General features: G+C 40.2%; 1 protein-coding gene across 1 annotated transcript in view; it reads right to left on the bottom strand.

Annotated features, from left to right (window-relative positions):
* IMPG2 (interphotoreceptor matrix proteoglycan 2) overlaps positions 1-11,143 on the bottom strand; it is a 96,026-nt gene extending 84,883 nt beyond the window's left edge. Inside the window, exons 1-2 of the mRNA XM_006890038.1 lie at positions 11,059-11,143; positions 10,419-10,670 (exon numbers count right to left, since the gene is read on the bottom strand). Of these exons, the coding sequence (XP_006890100.1) occupies positions 10,419-10,670; positions 11,059-11,143 (337 nt within the window). The remainder of the gene's footprint in view (positions 1-10,418; positions 10,671-11,058) is intronic.
* Between the last annotated feature and the right edge of the window lie 10,379 nt (positions 11,144-21,522).

Below are 21,522 nucleotides of genomic sequence, written 5' to 3'. Positions count from 1 at the left end.
TATATATAAATAATAACATAATGAGAGAGCTCTAACGGCTTATGGTAAGGAGTTGCACTGCCAACCCAAAGGCAGGTGGTTCAAATGTACCAGAAAAATAGGTGATCTCTCATGCAATTTATAGCCTCTAAAAATCTGCTAACAGGGGAAGCTATGAGTATGTTCCAACTTGATGGCACATAACAATAATAATTTTTATATCAAAGGTTCATCATTCAAAATGTCTTTCCTAGCCATTGATTAACTATTTTGTGCTGAAGTATTTATTGTATTAAGGAGATAGGATTAGGGTGGGATATAAGCCCCAACCTACCAGAGGCGTATACAACCTCATGGGAGCTCAATGCTAGCTCTTTTTTGGGAAGTATGCTTTCCAGCTGCACTGTAACTGATAGTCTACAGTTCTCATCAGTCTCTGCAACACTGGCCTGCATCACCTACGCAGTTGAGTCTCTGTGAGATCCTTCCAGTGAGTGCACTAGTAAACCCGAGTGGCATAGAAGACAAGTAGGTGAACTGAACAAAGGAGGACCTGCTGATGTCAGGAAATCATGGAGTTATATAGTGATCAAACATTTGGGACGCTGTTGACTTTCCACTTCTTATAACTGCTCTGCTACTAATCTTAGCAGAACAAATTATGAATACAGATTCTAATGTGGAAGCTGGGCAATCATCATCCAAGATCTGTCAAAACAAATGGTAGAAAGGTTAAGGGTGAAATGCAAGACTCTCTAATCTTATATAAACACTATGTAAGAGGATGTGGCCTATTATACTTTTCATCTCACTAGAGATAAAAGGAAAAGAAAGTGACCTGATGGGTTGGAGTGGTCTCAGTACAACCGAGAAATAATCTCTAGGAATGGAGTGCATCTCTTTGGACCTGGGCCCCTACACCTGGAAGTTCTTTTACACCAGAGAAGGCCAGAAAACATGGAGGCTCCAAAGAAGAGCAGACCTACAGAGACACTGAAGGAAAAAAGTACTTTCCTCCACAACCAAATAACAGAGAAAAGGCCTTCTTCTAGAACTGGCACCCTGGATTTAGATTTCTGGGTTAATAGAATCAACCTATTTGTTAAAGTCATCCACTGTGCGGATGACACAACCCTGCTTGCTGAAACTGAGGAGGACCTGAAGCGCTTGCTGCAGAAAGTCAAGGACTGCAGTCTTCAATATGGATTGAAGCTCAATATCAAGAAAACAAAGATTCTCACCACTGTGCCAATTGGCAGCATCAGTATGGATGGTGAAGAGATTGAGATAGTTAACAGTTTTAGTTTACTTGGCTCCACAGTCAACACTCTTGGTAACAGCAGCCAGGAAATCAAGAGATTAATTGCATTGGGAAAGTCAGCTGTGAGGGACCTCTCAAGAGCACTGAAGTGCAACGACATCAGGCTGGAGACTAAGGTGCACCTGATGCAATTACGTGCTATGCATCAGAGAGTTGGGCAGTGAATAGGGATGATAGAAAGAGAATTGATGCCTTTGAGCTGTGGTGCTGGAGAAGAGTGTTGAATATTCCATGGACTCCTAGGAGAATAAACAGGTTTGTCCTGGAGAGGGTGAAGCTAGAATGCTCCTTGGAGTCAAGGATTCTGAAGCTTCGTCTGACATACTTTGGGCATGTTGCAAGGAGGGACTGGTCCTTGGAGAGGGACATCATGTTTGGGAGAGTGGAGGGACAGCGCAGGAGAGGAAGACCCTTGATGAGATGGACCGATTCTGTGACATAAGTGGTGGGAATGAGTGTGTTTGAGAAGGCGAGGTTGGCACAGGATAGAACGGCATTTAGGGCTCTTATACATAGGGTCGCTATGAGTCGCAAGCAACTCTATGGCACATAACAACAACAATCCACTGTGGTATCTCGATTACAGAAATGTTAGATAATAAAGACTCAAACTTCCTCATTGCCTTATAGCAGACCCTCTAGCCGATTATTGAAAGCTGTAAATCATATGAGAAGAGACTGACCAACTTTTTCCTCGGAGTCTCCACAAGTGAGGCACCACCTTCATTTTGGACTCTTGTGATAACCATAATACCCTATCATATATCACTTCTAAACTGTCCTCCCCCTCATCTATTTCAATGCAGTATGCATAATTTACCAGTTTTTCTCAGTCTTACCAGAACCCTGATGTCAGTCCCGTTCTTCAACAGTGGCACTATGCAGTATTTGCCTTTTTGTGACAGAGATATTTCACTCAGCATAATGTCCTCCATTTTGAATAATATTGCATGAGTTCCTTATTTTTCAATGCAGCATAGTATTCCATTGTGTGAATATACCACAGCTTCTCTATCCATTCATTTGTTGATGGGCACTTGGGTTGCTTCCAACTCCTTGCTATTGTGAACAAAGCCATGATAAATATGGGTGTGCATATATCTGCTTGGATGGCAGTTATGGTCTCTTTGGGGTGTATTTCCAGTAGTGGAGTTAATGGATCTAATGCCAAAGCATTTTTACATATAGCAACTCGAGGTTTGAATTTGTTCTTCAGTTCCTTCAGCTTAAGAAATGCTGAGCAAGTTCGACTCTTTTCTGACTCCAGTTCTTTGCTCATTTCATTGTAATATTTTACTTTGTCTTCCTGCACTGCCTTTTGAAATCTTCTGTTCAGCTCTTTAATATCTAGAATTCTTCCTTCTGCTTTGGCTTCTCTGCACTCCAGTGCAATATTAAGAGTCTCTTCTGGCATCCATTTTGGTCTTTTCTTCCTCTGCTGTCTTTGCAATGACCGTTTGCACTCTTTCTGGATGATACTCTTGATATCCTCCCACAACTCATCTGGTCTTTTCTCATTCGTGTTCAAGGCCTCAAACCTGTTCCTGAGATGGTTTTGAAATTCAGGTGGGATAGACTCAAGGTCATATTTTGGTTTCCGTGGATTTTATTTCATTTTCCTTAGCTTCAGCTTGAACTTACATATGAGTAGTTGGTAGTCTGTTCCTCAATTAGCACCTGGCCTAGTTTTCACAGCTGATATTGAGCTTCTCTAGTGGTTCTTTCCACAGATATAATCAGTCTAATTCCTATACATACCACCAGGTGAAATCCATGTGTACTACATGTGTTTCTATTTCTTATAAAACGTATTTGCAATGTCCTTGATTACATAATTCAATCATTCCATATCCAGCTTCATTTCTGTCACCAAGTCCATGTTTTACTGATCCTTCTTCTCTGTTCCCAACTTTTGCATTCCAGTCATCCATTATTATGAATGCATCTTGATTGCATGTTTGATTGATCTCTGCCTGTAAAAGTTAGTAGAAATTTTCTATTTCCTCTTCTTTGGCTCTGGTTGTTGGTGCATATATCTGAATATTATATATATTATAAAAGATAATGATTAACAACTACGGATGAAATGGACAAATTCCCAGAAAAACAGACCATGAAAATTGATTCAAAAGGAAATAGAAAGCCTAAATAAACCTATATAACAAGTAGAAACAGTGAATTAGAGATTAAAACACTTCTCAAAAGGAAATAAATGCCTGATGAATGGGTAAGCAAAATATGATATATACCAAAAATGGAAAATTAGTCAGTCATCACAAATGTTCATCAATAACATGCATGAACCTTGAAAACATTATTCTTGGTGTTAGGGCCTTAGCACTGCTCTCCTTGCTTTCCCAGAATAGTCACCAAAATGATCACACCACAGAAAGCAGCAGCTAGAACTCTGTTTATCCCTATTAGGGCTGCAAATCTATTCCATATTGCTTTCCAAGGAAGCACTATCTACAACCCCAGGTCTGCTCCCATATCTTGTAAAAACAACTGCGAACAGTCCCATCTCTCAATTTCCTTGTAAAACAATATATAACTCCACTCTAAGTGGGGGCTGGTCTCTAAAGTCAGCTCAACAGTTTCTCCTCAATAAACTATCTTTCCTGGCCTGAACTGGGTTCTGTCCTTCCTCGGCGACCTTACACTATGTGAGAGGAGTCAGCCACCAATGATCACAACATGTTTAATTCAATGTAGATAAAGTGTCCAGAATAAGTTAAAAAAAGATTCAAAAGAAAGAAGAAAGAAAAGAAGATTAGTGATTGCTTGGAGCTAGAGAAGATTAAAAAAATAAAGATTATTTTACTTTTTTTATTCTTTGTCTTTAAAATTACAAATGTTACAGCTCTAGCAGTCAGAAGTTAAAAATAATTCTCTTTGAGCTAATATAAAGTTGTCATCAGGGAATGGTTCCATCTGAAGGCTGTAAGAAAGACTGTGTTTTCTTGCTTTTCCAGCTTCTAAGGGCCATTTGCATCCTTTGGCTCATGGTCTCTTTAACCTCTTGCTTCATTCTTAACATTTCCTAATACTGACTCTGATCTCCTTAAAAGGACCCTTGTGCATACATGTAGTGAACCTGGACAATCTGCACCTCAAAGCTTTTAATTCAATCAAATTTGTTAAATTCCTTTTGCCGTTATAAAATAACACTCACTGGCCCCAGGAATGAGAATGCAGCCATGGTTGGGGTAAGGGACCTTATTTCACTTACCACAATGTACTAAGCTTTTTGAAGGGAAAGGATATTATTTCATTTCTTTTTCATTACTGCAAATAGAAGCTCTGTACCTAATAATAACTTCCCACTCATCCCTTGCCCTACGTTAGTGCTATCAAGTCAGTTCCAACTCATGGTATTCCTCCATCAGGTATCTGACACTGTAAATCTTTTCCGGGGGAAACTATCCTTTTTTCCCCCCTGTAGAGTCGCTGATGGATTCAAACTGCAGACCTTCCAATAAACAGTCCAGCACATTACCGCTCTTTCACAAGGGCTCATTTCTCATCCCATAGCCTCTGATAATCGCTAATCTGTATTATGGTCTTCATAATTACTTGCTATGTGTCAGAGACCTGGACAATGACTAAAGATGACAGAAGAAGAATCCATGCCTTCTAATTGTGGTGCTGGGAAAGTCTTGAATTTACCATGGACTGCCAAGAAAAACAAATGACCTATCTTGGAGAGGGAAGTTTTTCCGTGGACACTAGGATTTTGAAGCTCCATTGCACATGGCCAGGAGAGACCGGTCGTTGGAGAAGGATATCATGCATGGAAGGGTAGAGGGACAGCACAGAAGAGGAAGACCCCGGATGAGATGGATTGATACAGTGACTGGGGCAAGGGGTGTTGGTGTGTTGGAATTAGTGAGACTGGCTGAGGACAGGGCAGGGTTTAGAGCTGCTGTACATAGGGTCACTCTGGGTACAGGTGACTCAACAACACATAACAACAGCAACAAAAACAACTATTCCTATTCTAGTCATTTTGTATAAGAGGGATCATATATTCCTTGTGCCTGGCTTATTTTATTAGCTAGATATTTAACATATGTTTTCAAGGTTACCATATCGTATAAAATAAGATTAATGATGTTCTGACACATGCTAAGTTTACTTTTCATAATTTGAGTAAAAGTTTACACATCAAGTTGGTGTTCCATTTTACAGACCATACACATCATGTTCTGTGACACTTGCTACCATCTCCGCATTTTTTTTCTATATTTTATTAATTTTCATAAACATTTACAGAGATTTTGGGTTTCCATTCATTCCTTGTTGCACTACCATCTCCGCATTTTAACACTGCTCTTCTCACGTCATCATTTTCCCATTTTCATTTGTACTTCTTTTCCATTCCTTCCTACCTTCTGATTATTTTCCCTGGGGAAATTCTACTCTTTTTATTTTGTATGGTTAGGATTTCTAAGGAGTGGTTTCCTCCATGATATTATTGATCACATACTGGCCTATTGTTTGGCTGAAAGTTGAGTCACGGAGTAAGTTCAGTTCTAAGCTTGAAGGGTAACTAAGGGCCACAGACTCAGGTGTTCCACCAGTCCCCATCAGATCATTGAGTCTGATCAAGTTTATACTTATGATCTCTTGTACCATGATCCCTTTCAGAACAGTCAGTTGTGGTAACTGGGAACCATCTGGTGCTGTGAATCAGGTGATTTTCTGCAATCTTTGCTTGAGAAAAGGAGAGATCAATAATTGAACCTTAGAAGGCAGTTCACAAGCGTTAAAGACCCTAGTCACTACTCATCAAAGTAGAATACAGAACATTGTAGACCATGCAATGCAAAATTACCTTGCTATCCCCCACTGAGTGTGCAAACTTTATGACTTTATGGATTTACCTTTATGACTGAATAATATTCCATTGTGTGCATACACACACACAACACACACACACACACACACACACACAAAACACGTTTCATTTCCTATTCATCAGTTGATGAACACTTGAGTTATTATCATCTTTTGCCTATTGTAAATAATACTGCAATGAATACAGACACCTATGGTAGCCATGCTAACCATGGTAGCAACAGTCAAGAAATAAAAAATCATGTTGCACTGAGGAAATACGCTGTCAAAGACTTCTTTAAAGAAGTAAGGAGCAAGAATGTCAGTTTAAAGACTAAGATGTGCCTGATACAATCCATTGTATTTTCAATTGCCTCCTATATGAAAGTTGGACTACAAATAAGTTGGATAAGGAAAACCAAAAAGAACTGATGCTTTTGAATTTTGATGTTGGAGAAGAGTACTAAATAGGCCCTGGACTGCCAATAAACCAAACAACTCTGTCTTGGAGGCAATGCAATGAGCATGCTCCTTATAGGCAGTTAGGGTGAAAGTTCTCACATATGTTAGGCATATTGTCAGGAGGGGCCAGTCCTTCTAAAAAAGACATCATGGGTGTGAAAGGTAGAGAGTCAGTGAGAGAGGAAGATCTTCAACAAAATGGATTGACGCAGTGTCTACCACAATAGGCTTAAGCATGACAGGTCATGAGAATGGTGAAGATCTGTTGTTCAGAGGGTTACCATGAGTTGTAGTCAATTTGATGTCACCTAACAACGGCCACATGTGCAGGCTGGGTTTAGAAGAAACCATGGTACTAGGGATACTATAACTAATGTTGAATGGATCTTGGCTGAAAGCAAAGAGTACCAGAGGAATGTCATCTGTGCTTCATTGACCATACAAAGGTATTTGTGTGGATCACAACAAACTGTGGCGAACTCTGAGAAAAATGGGAATCCCAGAGCACTTGACTGTGCTTATGTGAAACCTATATTTGGACCAGGAGGCAGTCATCAGAACAGAGCAAGGAAATGAAATCATTCACAATTGGGTAGAATATAGACCAGGGATGTGTCCTATCTCCACACCTTTTCAATATGCAGAACAGAACAGCCAGGAGCCTAGGCTCTATGAGGGGGAATGTGGCATCAGGATTGGATGAAGGCTCATCAACAACCTGCATTATGTAGGTGACACAACCCTACTTGCTGAAACTGAGGAGCTTTTGCTGCTCTTGCTGCAGAAGGTCAAGGACTGAAGCCTTCAAAATGAATTGAAGCTCAACATCAAGAAAACAAAGATTCTCACCACTGGGCCAATTGGCAGCATCATGATAGAAAATGAAGAGATTGAGACTGTTAATAGCTTCCGTTTGCTTGGCTCCACAATCAACACTCTTGATACCAGCAGCCAGGAAATCAAAAGATGAATTGCATTGGGAAAATTTCCTGTCATGGTCCTCTCCAGAGGACATCATGGGTGTGAAAGGTAGAGAGGGCAGTGATGTCAGCGTGGAGATTATAAGGTACACCTGATCTAGGTCATAGTCTTCACAACTACTTGCTATGCATTAGAAAGCTGGACAGGGATTATAGAAGAATCAATGCCTTTAAGCTGTGGTGCTGGAGGTAATACACCACAGACTGCTAGGAAAACAAACTGGTTCATCCTAGAGAGAGTGAAACTAAGCTGCTCCTTGGGGACAAGGAATCTAAAGCTTTATCTGACATTGGGCATGTTGCAAGGAGTGACCAGTCCTTGAAGAGGGTGAGAGGGTGGAGAGGCAGCACAAGAGAGGAAGACCCTCATGAGATGGATTGATTCAGTGACTGGGGTAATAAGGCTAGGTTGTGACAGAAAGAGTCAGAAAGGTTGGCACAGGATAGAGCAGGGTTCAGAGCTGTTGTACATAGGATCACTATGAGTTGTAAGCGACTTGATTGCACATAACAACTTAAACAGTAGTTTATTTACCTAAAGTTTTGCTTTATCTAACCATCATATAAAGTATATAATAGAAATAATATATTGCTGAATTAATGATACTGTTTTCATTTTTATTCAATTACTTTCCATTTCTTCAGACACTTACCATGATATGCCCAATATACCTTTTACACAAAACGCAGGTTAATGGATCTCTAAGTAACAGAAGAGTTTATTGCTCAATAACTACAATCAATAGGTATAAATATACTCAAGGGGGGTGAAGATGTTAATATATTGTACAAACAAAAATTAAAATATGTGCCACCCAGTATTAAAATTTTAATTTAAAAATCCTTGCTTTGATTATGCTAAGTGAACTATTTCAGTACATAAGGACAAATATTGTGTAAGACCATAACTGTAGAATGAGTCTGATGATCCAAGGGGCTGGTGTGGAAGCAGAGGGCTGAGGCTGGGCGGGCGGGGGAGGTAATAAGCATATGGTCACATAATTTGATATCAGGGAGGAGGGAGGAGGAACGAACTGGTGTCAAAAACAATATAAACAAACTTTGTAAATAAAGCAGTATAAATTTTTTTTTAAATCCCAGCTTTAAAAAAAAATTAATAAATTCTGGCTTTGATGAGAAAGGAGAAGAAAGACAAGAAGAAAAACATATAGTAGAAAATAAAGCAACAGTTCAGACTAAAGATTTCCATAAGCCAGGCCTGGAAAATGTCACTGCTCAATAAAATATATGCTGAAGAAATGTATGAAAAATGCCTAAACAGAAATCTGATTTCACGGTTACTTAGTCATCTGTCTATACTAGTTTACTAGCATCACATTGATATTTACCTTCTTATTGGTTCTTGAGCACAAAAAAAGCAATATTTGAGAATCTTCCAAATGTCTAAGGGATGTTATCTTTGTGGTATCTAGATCTTTGATTAGTTAATTTGAATAACAGAGAATGAAATCACATAATAAAAAATGAGAGATCAAGGATACTAGAGTTTACTTCAAAACAAAAGGAAGTAAAATTCTAGTTGGTCTCTCTCTACCTCCGTTGTGAAAAGTGCCATAGTTTTAAACCTAGAGAGAGGGTGACACCAAGTCTCTCCTTGGAGGCTAGGATTTTTAAGTTCTACCTCATTTATTTTGGGTACGTGGCCAGGAGAGACTGGTTGAAGGACCTTATGCTTGGAAGGGTGGAGGGACAGCGAAGGAGAAGAAGACCCCCCAGATGTGATGGATTGATAATGGTTGGTGTGTCAGAATTAGTGATACTGGCTCAGGACAGGGCAAGGTTCTGAGCTGCTGTACACAGGGTCGCTATGCGTTGAAGGAGACTCCGCAGCACATAACAAAAACAACTGAGAGTTTTACATACACCGACTAGGAAGCAGCAAACATGAAATATAGGGAACAATTAAACTACAAAATATATAATCAAATTATCTTTTCATGTGTATATAAGAACTAATTTAGGTCCATGGAAACATAGAGCTTAAGTATATTATGTGTGTATATTTAAGAAAATGACTGTAATGAAGAAGGAAAAAAATTTCCTAATAATATAAATTAGTATCCTTAAAGTGTTTCTAAGGCAGGTCCGGTAGCTTAACGGTAAGGATTTGTACTGCTAACCCAGAGGCAGCTGGTTCAAAATTGTAATCTGTTCTTTGGGAGAAAGATGAAAAATCTCCTGTGTGATTTATGTTGTTGTTGTTGTTGTTGTTATGTGCCGTCGAGTCGTTTGCGACTCATAGCGACCCTATGTACAACAGCCCTAAACCCTGCGCCAATCCTGCGCCAACCGCACCGCCTCTGACACACCCATCCCGATTACCCCAGTCACCGAATCAATCCATCTCATTGAGGGTCTTCCCCTCCTGCGCTGTCCCTCCACCCTCCCAAGCATGATGTCCCTCTCCAAGGACCCGTCCCTCCTGGCAACATGTCCAAAGTATGTCAGACGAAGCCCCAGAATCCTTGCCTCCAAGGAGTAGCTTGGTTTAATCCTCTCCAAGATGAATCTGTTTGTTTTCCTGGCCGTCCATAACCTCTGAAAACCCACTGGAGGGTCAGCTATGAGTCAGTTCCAACTTGATGACACAGAACAACGACAAAGGATTTCAAATAGTCCTCTCTTAAAAAGTAATGCAAACTTTCCTCTGAAATTTTCCTAATATTCGAAGTATTTTTATAGGTGATGGAAATTCGCAAAACTCTACATTTTCATCAATTGTTAATTATAGTGATAATGTCTTAAAAGAACTGTACTAGAGCAACATTTAAATTTCACATATGAAGCCCAAGGTTCATGCAGTGATGATTTAAGCTTACCTCGGACTTTAAAATACTTCACATGATTTGCCACAGCCTCTGTAACACTCTCTTCTGGGCAGATTTTCACTCCATTTGGAAACAGAGAAGATCGCCTTCGTCGAAGCAGCCACCGTCTTTCAGCGTCTCTGTGGTCAAGAAGCTGTTTCTTTTCCGTTGATAAAGAAGGATCTGTGGACTCTGAGTCCGTGAGGGGAAAAGAAAATGTACTCTTGGGTTCGTGGGTCTCTTCAAAAGTTAAGAAGGTTTGTGCTATGGAGTGAAAACATAATCAGTGTTCTGGTGATAACTAAGTAACCAAGGTAACAAATTAAAATTGGCATTGGTTCAACAGTGGGATTTGGGGCACAATGCTCAGATTATACCCGAAAAAGAGAGGAACTTCTTTTCAATTTCATTTCCACTCTTTTAAGATTGTTAGTTACTGAAATCAAGAGTACATCCAATTGCAACACAAGATATAAAGAAAAATAAGATTTCTACTACATAGTCCACAAAGAAAAAAACTAAATTTTGGATAGATTTCAAAATTTCAAATGAAGCAATTTCTTCAAACTAGTCACCCCGAAGAATGCTATGTTTATAAAAACTATAGTATAGAAACACAGAAAGATACAAATAACTTTAGATTTTAAAATACCTGTTAACGATGGAAGATTTCCTTTTATCAGAATGAATAACAAAAAACCCAAAGAAGTCTTCCCAAAAAGAAAAAACATAATCATTTGGGCTAAAACCAAAGGAACAAGGATGAATCCTTAATAAAGCATTCAAAGCCTTACTACTTCCAACAACAAACTGTTACAATAAAAGTCTAACATTTAAAGGTTTGAGCATAGAAGACCACTCCAAAACTATTCTAACTAGTTTAAATAAAAGCGGCGTCCTTTAAAAAGTACCTCTGATATTTCTGAAATAACAAACGTGCTATGAAGGCAGAAGAGATAAGCTAATTAGAACAGATGGGCAGAGACAGCTCCTTTAATCTAGAGAGCTAAGCTCTTTACTAACACGCTTTGCCTTTTACAAGAAGTCTAAGAATATGTTACTTATATGATTCACTTAGGCTGTACACGTTTTCCGAATCTAATAGATGCACAAGTGTTCTGGGTTCTTCTATGACTCAAGATGGGAAAGCATAATATGTCCAAAGTGACTATAACTATTTAAATAATACAGAGCTACACATAGAACAAAATTAACTTTCCTGGAGATCTCTGAAAAAAAGCTGTCACTTTGCATATTTCCCTCCGTCATAAGTAATTTGAAAATCTTTCACGTCAGCCATTTATTATGTCTCCTCTTGTCAATAAATGTATATATAGAAATTGTAATTATTGTTATGTGCCATCAGCTGGAACTGACTCACAGCTTACCCTCTAGTAGGTTTTCAGTGGGTGTTAATCACACAAGAGGAGATTCCTCATTTTTCTGCCTCAGAGCAGCTGCTGAACTCGAACCACCCACCTCCTTCTAGACTGGGAGCAAAACTCATTACCATTAGGCCATCAAAGGTCCTATATATAGAAGATGTTGCTGTTGTTTGCCCTCGAGTTGGAACCAACCCATAGCTGATCCTCCAGTGGCATTTCAGAGGCAGTAAGTCTGTTTGGGAGGAAATTGTCCATCCTTCTCCCTCAGAGCAGCTGGGCTTCAAGTCAGATGCCTTTGAGATTACAGCACAGCTTCTTACCACTAGACCACAAGTTACTGTTGTTGTTATTGTTAGGTGCCATCGAATTGACTATTAACTTATAATGACTCTATAACAAATAGATCTAAATTCTGTTCTTCCCTGTGCCATCCTCACAGTTCTTGACAACAAGAGCACATTGCAGCAGTCACCATGTCAATCCATCTGGTTAAGAGTCTTCCTCTCCTTCCCCAACCCTCCACACTTTCCAGCATCATGTCCCTCTTAAAGGAATAGCACCTCCTAGCAACATGCTCAAAGTATGTGAGGTGAAACCTCATCATTCTTGCCTCCAATGAACACTCTGGTTGCACCCTTTCCAAGACATACTTGTTTGTTCTATTGGCTGGTTTATTGGGATGTTCAGTGTTCTTCTCCAACACCACAGCTCAAAGGTGTCAATTCTTTTTCTGTAATCCTTATTCATTGTCCAGCTCCCAGAAGCATAGCAAGTGATTAGAAAAACTGTGGCCTGAATCAGATGCACCTTAGTCTTCAAAATGACATCATTACTCCTCAATAAATTGGAGAGGTCCCTAACTGCAGACTTTCCCAGTGCAGTGTCTCTTTATTTCCTGCCTGCTTGTACCAAGGGTGTTAATTGTGAACCATATAAGATGAAGCTGTTGACAATTTCAATCTCCTCTCTATCCATCATGATGTTGCCTATCAGTCCAGTGGTAAGAATCTTTGTTTACTTGACATTGAGACACAATGCATACCAAAGGTTGCATTCCTTGATTTTCTGCAACAAGTACTTCAAGTCCACCTCATTTTCAGCTAACAAGGTTGTGTCATCTACATAATGCAGGTTATTGATGAAGCACCCTCCAATACTAATGCTGCATTCCTCTTCATAGAGTCCAGATTCTCGAATAATTTGTTCAGCATACAGACTGAATAGGTATAGAGAGAGATAATAAAACCCTGATGCACTCCATTCTCAATTTTAAACCATGTAGTGTTCCCCTGCTCTGTTTGCACAACAATCTCCTGATCGAGGTATAGGTTCCACATGAGCACAATCAAGTGTTCTGGGATTCCCATTCTTCTCAATGTCAGCCACAACTTGTTATGATCCACACAGTCAAATGCCTTTGCATAGTCAATAAAGCATAAATAGACACTCTCCCTCTCCTGGTATTTCTTACTTTCAGGCAGGATCCATTTGACATCAGCAATGATATCCCTGGTACCATGGCCTCTTCTAAATCCTGCTTGAACTTCTGGCAGTTCCCTACCTATGTACTGTTTTAGCTGTTTATTTATTGATCTTCAGCAGTATTTTGCTTGCATGTGATATTAATGATATTGTTCAATAGTGTCCACATTCTGTTGGATCACCTTTCTTGGGATTGGGAACAAATATTCCAATCCAGCAGCCAGAAAACTATCCCCCAAATATCCTGGCATAGACTGGTGAGTGCATCCAAGGCTGCATCTGTTAATTGAAACAAGTCAATTGGTATCTCACTGATTCCTGGGGCCTTATTTTTGCCAATTCCTTCAATGCAGCTGCCACTTCCTCTTTCATATCACTGGCTCCTGTTCATATGGTACTCCCTGAAATCTTTCAGGGTCAATCAGTTCTTTCCGGTACAGTGATTCCGTGTATTCCCTCGATCTTCTTTTGATGCTTTCTGGGTCATTGAACATATTGCCAATAGCACCTTTCAATATTGCACCTAGAGGCTTAAATTTGTTTTTCAGTCCTCTCAGCTTAAGGAATGGAGAGTGAGTTCTTCACTTTTCATTCTCCAATTCAGACTCTGCACATTCCACTATAAATATTTTGCTTTGTCCTCTTGAGCTGCCCTTCAGCTCTTTTACTTAGGCATGTTTTCCTTTTTGGGGGAGGTTCTTAATACTTTAGTGCAATTTCTAGAGTCTCTTCTGGCATCCATTTCCATTTTTTTTCTCCCCTGTTTTTATAATTTCTTCTGCTTTCGTTATGGATAATATCCTTGATATCATCCCACAACTTATCTGGTCTTTGATCATTGGTGTTTAATGCCTCAAACCTATGCCTATGATATCTTGAAATTCAGATAGAATCTATTCAAGATTTTATCTTGGTTCCTGTGGACTTATTTTCATTTTATTCAGCCTCAATTTGAACTTGCATATAAGTGATGATCTGACCCACAGTCTTCCCCTGTCATAGTTTTGATGGCTAATATTGAGCTTCTCCTACAATTTCTTCCACAAATGTAGTCAGTCTGATATCTATGCAGCACATCAGATGAGATCCACTTGTAAACTCTTTTAGAAGAGTTATTTGCAATTAATAAATCATTGTAAATACAAAATTCAGTCATTTTGTTTCTAGCCTCATTTCTATCACCAAGGCCATATTTTCCAACTACTATTCTTTCTTCACTGTTCCCATGTTTGCATTCCAGTCACCAATTATGATTAACGCATCTTGATTGCATGTTTGCAATCAAGTCAATTTTGGACTGCAAGATTTGGCTCCAGATGTAGAAGCATGTATTTGAATAATGGTCATGTTAATGGGTCTTCCTTGTATGTGTATGGATAGTATCACTCACAACATTGTATTTCAAAATAGAACTTGAAATTGACTTTTTTTACTATGAATGCAACACCATGATTCTTCTTTTTCATTCCCTGCATAGTATACCATATGATTATTTGTTTCAAAGTGGCTAAAGCTGGTCTATCTCATCTCACTAATGACTAGTATGTCAATGTTCATGCATTTTATTCCATTTTTAACAATTTCTTCCAACATTCAAACTAGGTATATTCCATGTTTCAATTATTAAACAATGTTATTGTTTTTCCTCATTTCAACCAACTTTCAGTCTGGGCTCATCCACTACACTACTATAATATCTATGTTCCTCTAATGTTCATGGGGTTTTCAAAGGCCTGTTATTTAGAAAGTAGATGGCTCACCCTCTTCATAAAGGCCATCAGTACACCCTGTTGTTGTTGTTGTTAAGTGCCATCGAGTTGAGCATGGCTCATAGCGACCCTATGAACAAAAGACCTGAACCCTGTTCTATAACTATCATTGTTTCTCTCAGTTCATAGATTTTCCAGAGACATGTTGTTTAAGGAGTGATGTTACTCCTGCTTCCAAGTTTATCTTAATCTGGGAGTGCCAGCAAAACTGTCCACCATGGGTAACCATTATGGAATTTGACACACCAGTGGCACAGTGTTCAGCAACATAGCAACCCAAATTACCTCAATACAGCAAATTGACAGACCATTGCTATATCACTTAAAAGAATGTTAGTCCCAAACACAAATAACAGGCCCAAGGACCAAATAAATTTTTAAATACCAAGGCCCTCCACCTGGTCCTGTTGTCTCTAAACAATAGGTTTCCAGCCCATAGCTCATTGTTAACTAAATCAGCAAATCAAATCTTCTCACACACAGTTGTGAACAAAATAAAAACCAATCAAACAGTCCACACCTGATCTTCAACCAGTACCTGGTGGAAGGCTTTTGTATTTAAAAGTCAGTTGGTCCCTAGTCTCCAGTTTGGATGTTGATGTGTTTGGATTTTTGTGTTAGTTGAGGGTCAGGTGTGGACTGTTTGGTTGTGGTTTATTTTTTTTTAATTTTATTATTTTTGTGTGCGTGTACCGTCAAATCAGATCTGACTGGTACAGGAGGAGATTGTCCCTCCTTACCCGGCAAAGCATCTAGTGGATTTGAACCGTTCGCCTCTGGGATTGTAGTTGCAGCTCCTTGCCACTAGGCCACCAGAGCTCCCAGTGGTTTATTTTTTTTATTTCGTTCACAGTACACCCTAGTAAAGTTAATTCATAGTATAGTTGCTATGAGGGTTAAATTATCTAAAATAGGAAAAAATTATGTAATACAGAGAAAATTACTAGGATTGTTGTTAGAAACAGATCTGAACCCTGTGCTATCCTGTACTATCTTCATGTTTTCTGACACACTAAAGTCCATTTGGGCAGTCAATGAACATGTCAGGCCACCTGGTTAAGAGTTTTCCTCTCCTTTACTGATCCTCCACCCAAGCATCATGTCCTTCTCCAAGGAATAGCTCTTCCTAGAAACATGCTTAAAGTATATGATGCAAAGCCTCATCATTCTTTGCTCTAAAGAGCATGCTGCCGGCACTCTTTCCAAGATATAACTGTTTGTTCTTTTGGCAATCCATGAAGTGTTCAGTGCTCTTCTCTAATGCCACAGCCTAAATGCATTAATTCTTCTTCTGACATCCCTATTCATTGTCCAGCTCTCAGATGCATAGCAAGTGATCGAAAAGACCATAAACTAAGTCAGACACACCTTAGTCCTCAAACTGACATCATTTCTCCTCAGTAATTCAGAGAGGTCCATAATTGCAGACTTTTCAAGAACAATGTGTGTCTTTATTTCCAGACTGCTGATACCAAGAGTACTAGTTGTGGATCAAAATAAGATGATGTCCTTCTCCAAGTACTGGTCCCCCCTGGCAATGTGCCCAAAGTATGTGAGATGGAGCTGCCATTTATATCAAGTACTCAATATATTCCCACCACTCTCTTGGGAGTCTCTCTCCATACTAGGATTGTTGTTGTTGTTGTTGTTGTTAGGTGCCGTCGAGTCGTAGACAACTCATAGCGACCCTATGAACGAACGGTCTGAGCACTGTTCATACATAGAGTTTCCAGAAGCAAGCCATTTCGAAGTGGATGCCACTCCTGCTTCCAGGCTTGTTTTAGTCGGGAAGCTCCAGCCAACACTGTCCACCATGGATACCCATACTAGGATAGTGGTGGGAATATATTGAGTGCTTGATATAAATGACAGCTCTGGCTCACATAATTTGGGCATGTTGCCAGGGGGGACCAGTCCTTGGAGAAGGACATCATGCTTGGAAGGGTGGAGGGTAAGCCCAAGAGACCCTGGATGACATGGATTGACTCAGTGACTAGGATAAAGGGGGTAGGAATGTCAGAAACAATGAAATTGGCTTGAGATAAAGCTTCAGATAAAGGGTTCAGGGCTATTGTACAGAGGGTCGCTATGAGTCACAAGCAACTTGATGGCACATAACAATATGTGATAACTTAGGTATTAATGTGCTATCAAGCATAACATCCAATGTTTATGTTAATTTGAAATCCTTAAATGTTCTCTACCACAATGGGATTAAATTATATTCTCTGTATCATGACAGTTTGGTTTTTAATCAAATGCACCTAGAGATGGTAGTGATGTTTTTTTGTGCTGTAGAGATGGAACAGATTCATAGCTGATTCTTCAGTGAGTTTTCAAAGCCTGTAAATTGCATGAGAGGAAATTGCTCTTCTTTCTCCCACAGAGCGACTGGTCTATTCAAACTTCCTGCCTTTGGGCTCACAGTGCAATTCCTTGCCAGCCACCAAAGCTGTATACCTCTTTTGATGCTGTTGTTGTTGTTGCTGTTGTTATGTGCTGCCCAGTCGTCTATGACTCATGGTGATTCTATGAAGAATAACTCTGAACACTGCCCTATCCTGAACCAACATTACAGTTTCCGACACACCTACCTCCATTACCACAGTCACTGTGTCAATTCATCTCAAACATGGTCTTCTTCTCCTGCACTGATCCTACACCCTTCCAAAAGAGATGTCATTCTCCCAGGACTAGTCTCTCCTGACAACACGCCCAAAGTATGTGAGATAGAGTTTCAAAATTCTTGCCTCAAAGAAGCAACCTTGTTTCACCAGGTCCAGAACAGAACTATTCATTGTCTTGGCAATCTAAATTATGTTCAATACTTTTCTCCGGAACCACAACCTAAAGCTGTTGATCCTTCTTCTTTCATCTTTAATCATTCTCCAGATTTCTGATGAATCGCAAATAATTGTACAGAACACAGCCTGGATCAGACACACCTTAATCTCCCGCCTAACATTGTTGCTTTTCAGCACTCTGGAGAGGTTCATGAAAGCAGACACATTCCCAACATAACTGTCTTTTAATTTCCTGACTGCTGGTGCCAAGAGTGTTGATTGTGAATTGGAGCAAGCTGAAAATGGTAACATTCTCAATCTCTTCTTCATCTATCATGATGGTGTCAATTGGCTCAGTGGTGAGAATCTTTATGTTCTTGATGCTGAGCTTCAATCCATATTGAAGACTACAGTCCTTGGCCTTCTTGCAACAAATGCGTCAGGTCTTCCTCAGCTTCAGCAAGCAAAATTGTGTCATCTGCATAAAGCAAGTTGTCAATGAATCTTTCTCCAATCCTGATGCCACATTCCTCCTCATAAAGTCCAGTCTCTCAAATGATTTGTTCCACGTATAGAGGAAAAGGATATGGAGAACGAATGCATCTCTGATCCAATCCTTTCTTGATTGTAAACTAGGCAATGTTTTCTTGTTCTGTTCTGACGACTGCCTCCTGGCCTAAGTATAGGTTTCGCATAAGTACAATCAAGTATCCTGGGAAATCAATTCTTCTAAATATTAGCCACAAATTGTAGTGGTCCATACAGTCAAATTCCTTTCCTTATAGTCAATGAAAGACAAATAGACATTCTTTTGGAACGCTTTGCTTTCAGCCAAGATCTATCTTACATTTGACATCTGACAAAGGTTTGAAGCCTTAAACACTAATGAATGAAGAACAGATGAGCTGTGGGAAGATACCAAGACTATCATTCATGAAGAATGCAAAAGATCATTATAAAGATAGAAGAAGAAAAGACCGAGATGGTTTTCAGAAGAGACTCTGAATGTTGTACTAGAACACCAAGAAGCCAAAGCAAAGGGAAAGAATCAGAAAGTTAAGGAACTGTAAAGATTTCAAAGGGCATCTTAGGAAGACAAAGCAAAGTATTATAATGAAATGTGTCAAGAGTTGAAGTCAGAAAGTAGAAAGAGACAAACTCATTCAACTTTTTTTAATTACTTTTGTGTGTGTGTGTTTTGTATTTTTTAATAAAGTTTGTAATCCAATGGACACACAAAACAAAACTGCACTGAGAAAAACAGTTTCATAAATTAATAAGTGTTAGGAAGTTGGGGGCAGTCCAGGTAGAGATCAGCCAGTCTCTCTTTACGGTGCTGTGTGACACTTCCACGCCGCAGGGCAGGCCTGTGCTGTGATGAAGCACACTTAATACAAATGAGTGACAATACAAAGTCTGAGTATGAAAATAAGATTTTCTCTGAAAACACATTTTTGGCACAGATTTAAAAAAATGTATGTCGGGAAAATTTGATTTTTTAAGTCAGTATTATATATATTTATATATACACACATCCCAAGTCTGCATATCCCATTGAGAAAGAAAATTAGCATCCTTCTGTTTGCTCCTTTCAAGTGTAAACTGTACATTCAAGTGAATCAAAGATGGTGGCGGCAGAGAATTAAGAAAGATGACACATCCAAATGAGCATGGGAAGGGGAGATGGGGACCAAAAAAACCCACTGAAATGTTCCTTGACCCCAAGATTTCCACGAAAGTTCAAAGTCCTGCACAAGAGTCTGCAGTGTGTTCGCATACACCTAACATCCAGAGTGTCACAGCCTGTCTCCATTGTGCAAAAGTCCAAGTCACTAATTTAGTGCAAAGGCAGATCCATTTTCTTGTTTCTTAAAAACAAACAAAAAAAAAAATATTTCCACTGCCCTGTTCCTTTTCTCCAAAAAGAAGAGAGAGAAACCCAGCCTCAAGGTGTCTTCGAGTCTATCTGTTGGTGGTCTGTCCTTGGGCTAAAGCCTCATGTAAACATACAAGGGAGCAGCACCACTGCCCAGAGCAGGTCTGGCCGACAGAGGCCGGGTGGGCGCGCAGGAGGGCTGGAGGCTGGCCGGCTGGCAGTGGAGTCTGTCCCCTTTGGCAGCTTTTTCCCTCCACTTGCTTGGTTTTTCTGTGGGTTTTGGTTTTTTGGGGGGTTTTTTTGCTGCAACACCTCGGGGAAAATACGCCAACGTGGTGACTGCTCCGTGGTTCACACCGAGGCAATGACATTCATGAGGTGAGGAGAAATGTTGGAAATGCTGGCAAGGAGGTCAGGGGCCAGACGGGAAAGGTGACTCTCCGAGAACTCGCAGGGCGGGAAGATCTGCAGCACGTAGGTGGGCTGGTTGGAGCCTGGGTTAGGAACATTGATGATCCCTGCAGCCTGCTTGGCCTGCAAGTATGTGATGAAGGCGGCTTTGAGGGACTCAGTCTGGTTCAAAACGTCCTCTTGGTCACGACCACAGGGCAGAGCCAGCAGCAGGCAATAATCCGTCTCCACCATCATTCTCTGGGCAACCCTTTCTAGCTGTGAAGCTTCCAGCCACATCCTCTGAGCAATCCTCAGTGGGGGGCCCCCTTCAGAAAGGGGCAGGGACCGATGAGCCAGGACATTGTTGCCAGAGACGAAGTGGAGCTGCTCAGCAGCTGTGTCGTTCTTGAGGGCCAGTAGGCCCTGCCACACGATGGGGTACTTCTTGAGAAGCTGAACCATGTCCACAGATCTCTGGGAAGTCAAGTGTGGAGAGGAATCTTGTTTAGGGGTGGCCTGGGCTTCAGAATGCGGCAAAACCAGTCCTGGTGGTGTGCTGGGAGTGGAAGTTGTGGGTGAACGTTTAGAGAGACTTTGGATTTCCATTCATTCAATGTTGCATTTTTCTCCATTCCCACCACTCCCCTACCAATTTACTCTTCTCTTTGAAAAGTAAAAGAAAAATTATTTCATTGGTATACAATCCCCCCACCCCCCCACCCCAAGTACATTCTACTATGCAACCTTCATAATGGACTCTTGTCATAACCATAATACCCAATCATATATCGCTTTTAAACTGTTCACTCCCTCATCTGTTTCAATGCAGTCTGCATAATTTATCTAATATTTCTCAGTCTCACCCCAACCCTGATGTCAGTCCCGTTCTGCAACAGTGGGACAATGCAGTATTTGTCTTTTTGTGACTGAGATATTTTACTCAGCTTAATGTCCTCCAGGGCCACCCATTTTTAATAATATTGCATGAGTTCCTTGTTTTTCAGAGCAGCATAGTGTGAATATGCAAGAGCTTCTCTATGCATTCGTTTGTTGATGGGCACTTAGATTGTTTCCAACTCTTTGCTATTCGACATTTCTAAAGCAGAAGGAACTGAAGAACAAATTCAAGGGTTGAGTTGCAATATTTGAAAATGCAGTATTTGGTGAGCTCTGGTGGCCTAGGCAAGAAGGTGTACTGCAATCCCAGGGTACATGATTCTAATCCACCAGATACTCTGCTGGAGAAGGAGGGACAATCACCTCCTGTACCAGTCAGATTCAATTTGACAGTACACACATGTTGTTGTTTGTTGTTATGTGCTGTCGATTCGCTTGCGACTCATAGCGACCCTATGTACAACAGCCCTAAACTCCGCTCTGTCCTGTGCCAATCACACTGTCTCTGACACTCCCATCCCAATTATCCCA

Source organism: Elephantulus edwardii, unplaced genomic scaffold (assembly GCF_000299155.1).
Source record: "Elephantulus edwardii isolate Elephantulus edwardi_28Jun2011 unplaced genomic scaffold, EleEdw1.0 scaffold00085, whole genome shotgun sequence".
Taxonomy (NCBI): domain Eukaryota; kingdom Metazoa; phylum Chordata; class Mammalia; order Macroscelidea; family Macroscelididae; genus Elephantulus; species Elephantulus edwardii.
Note: the sequence above shows the minus strand (reverse complement) of the source record. Positions and strands in the feature narration are given on the sequence as shown.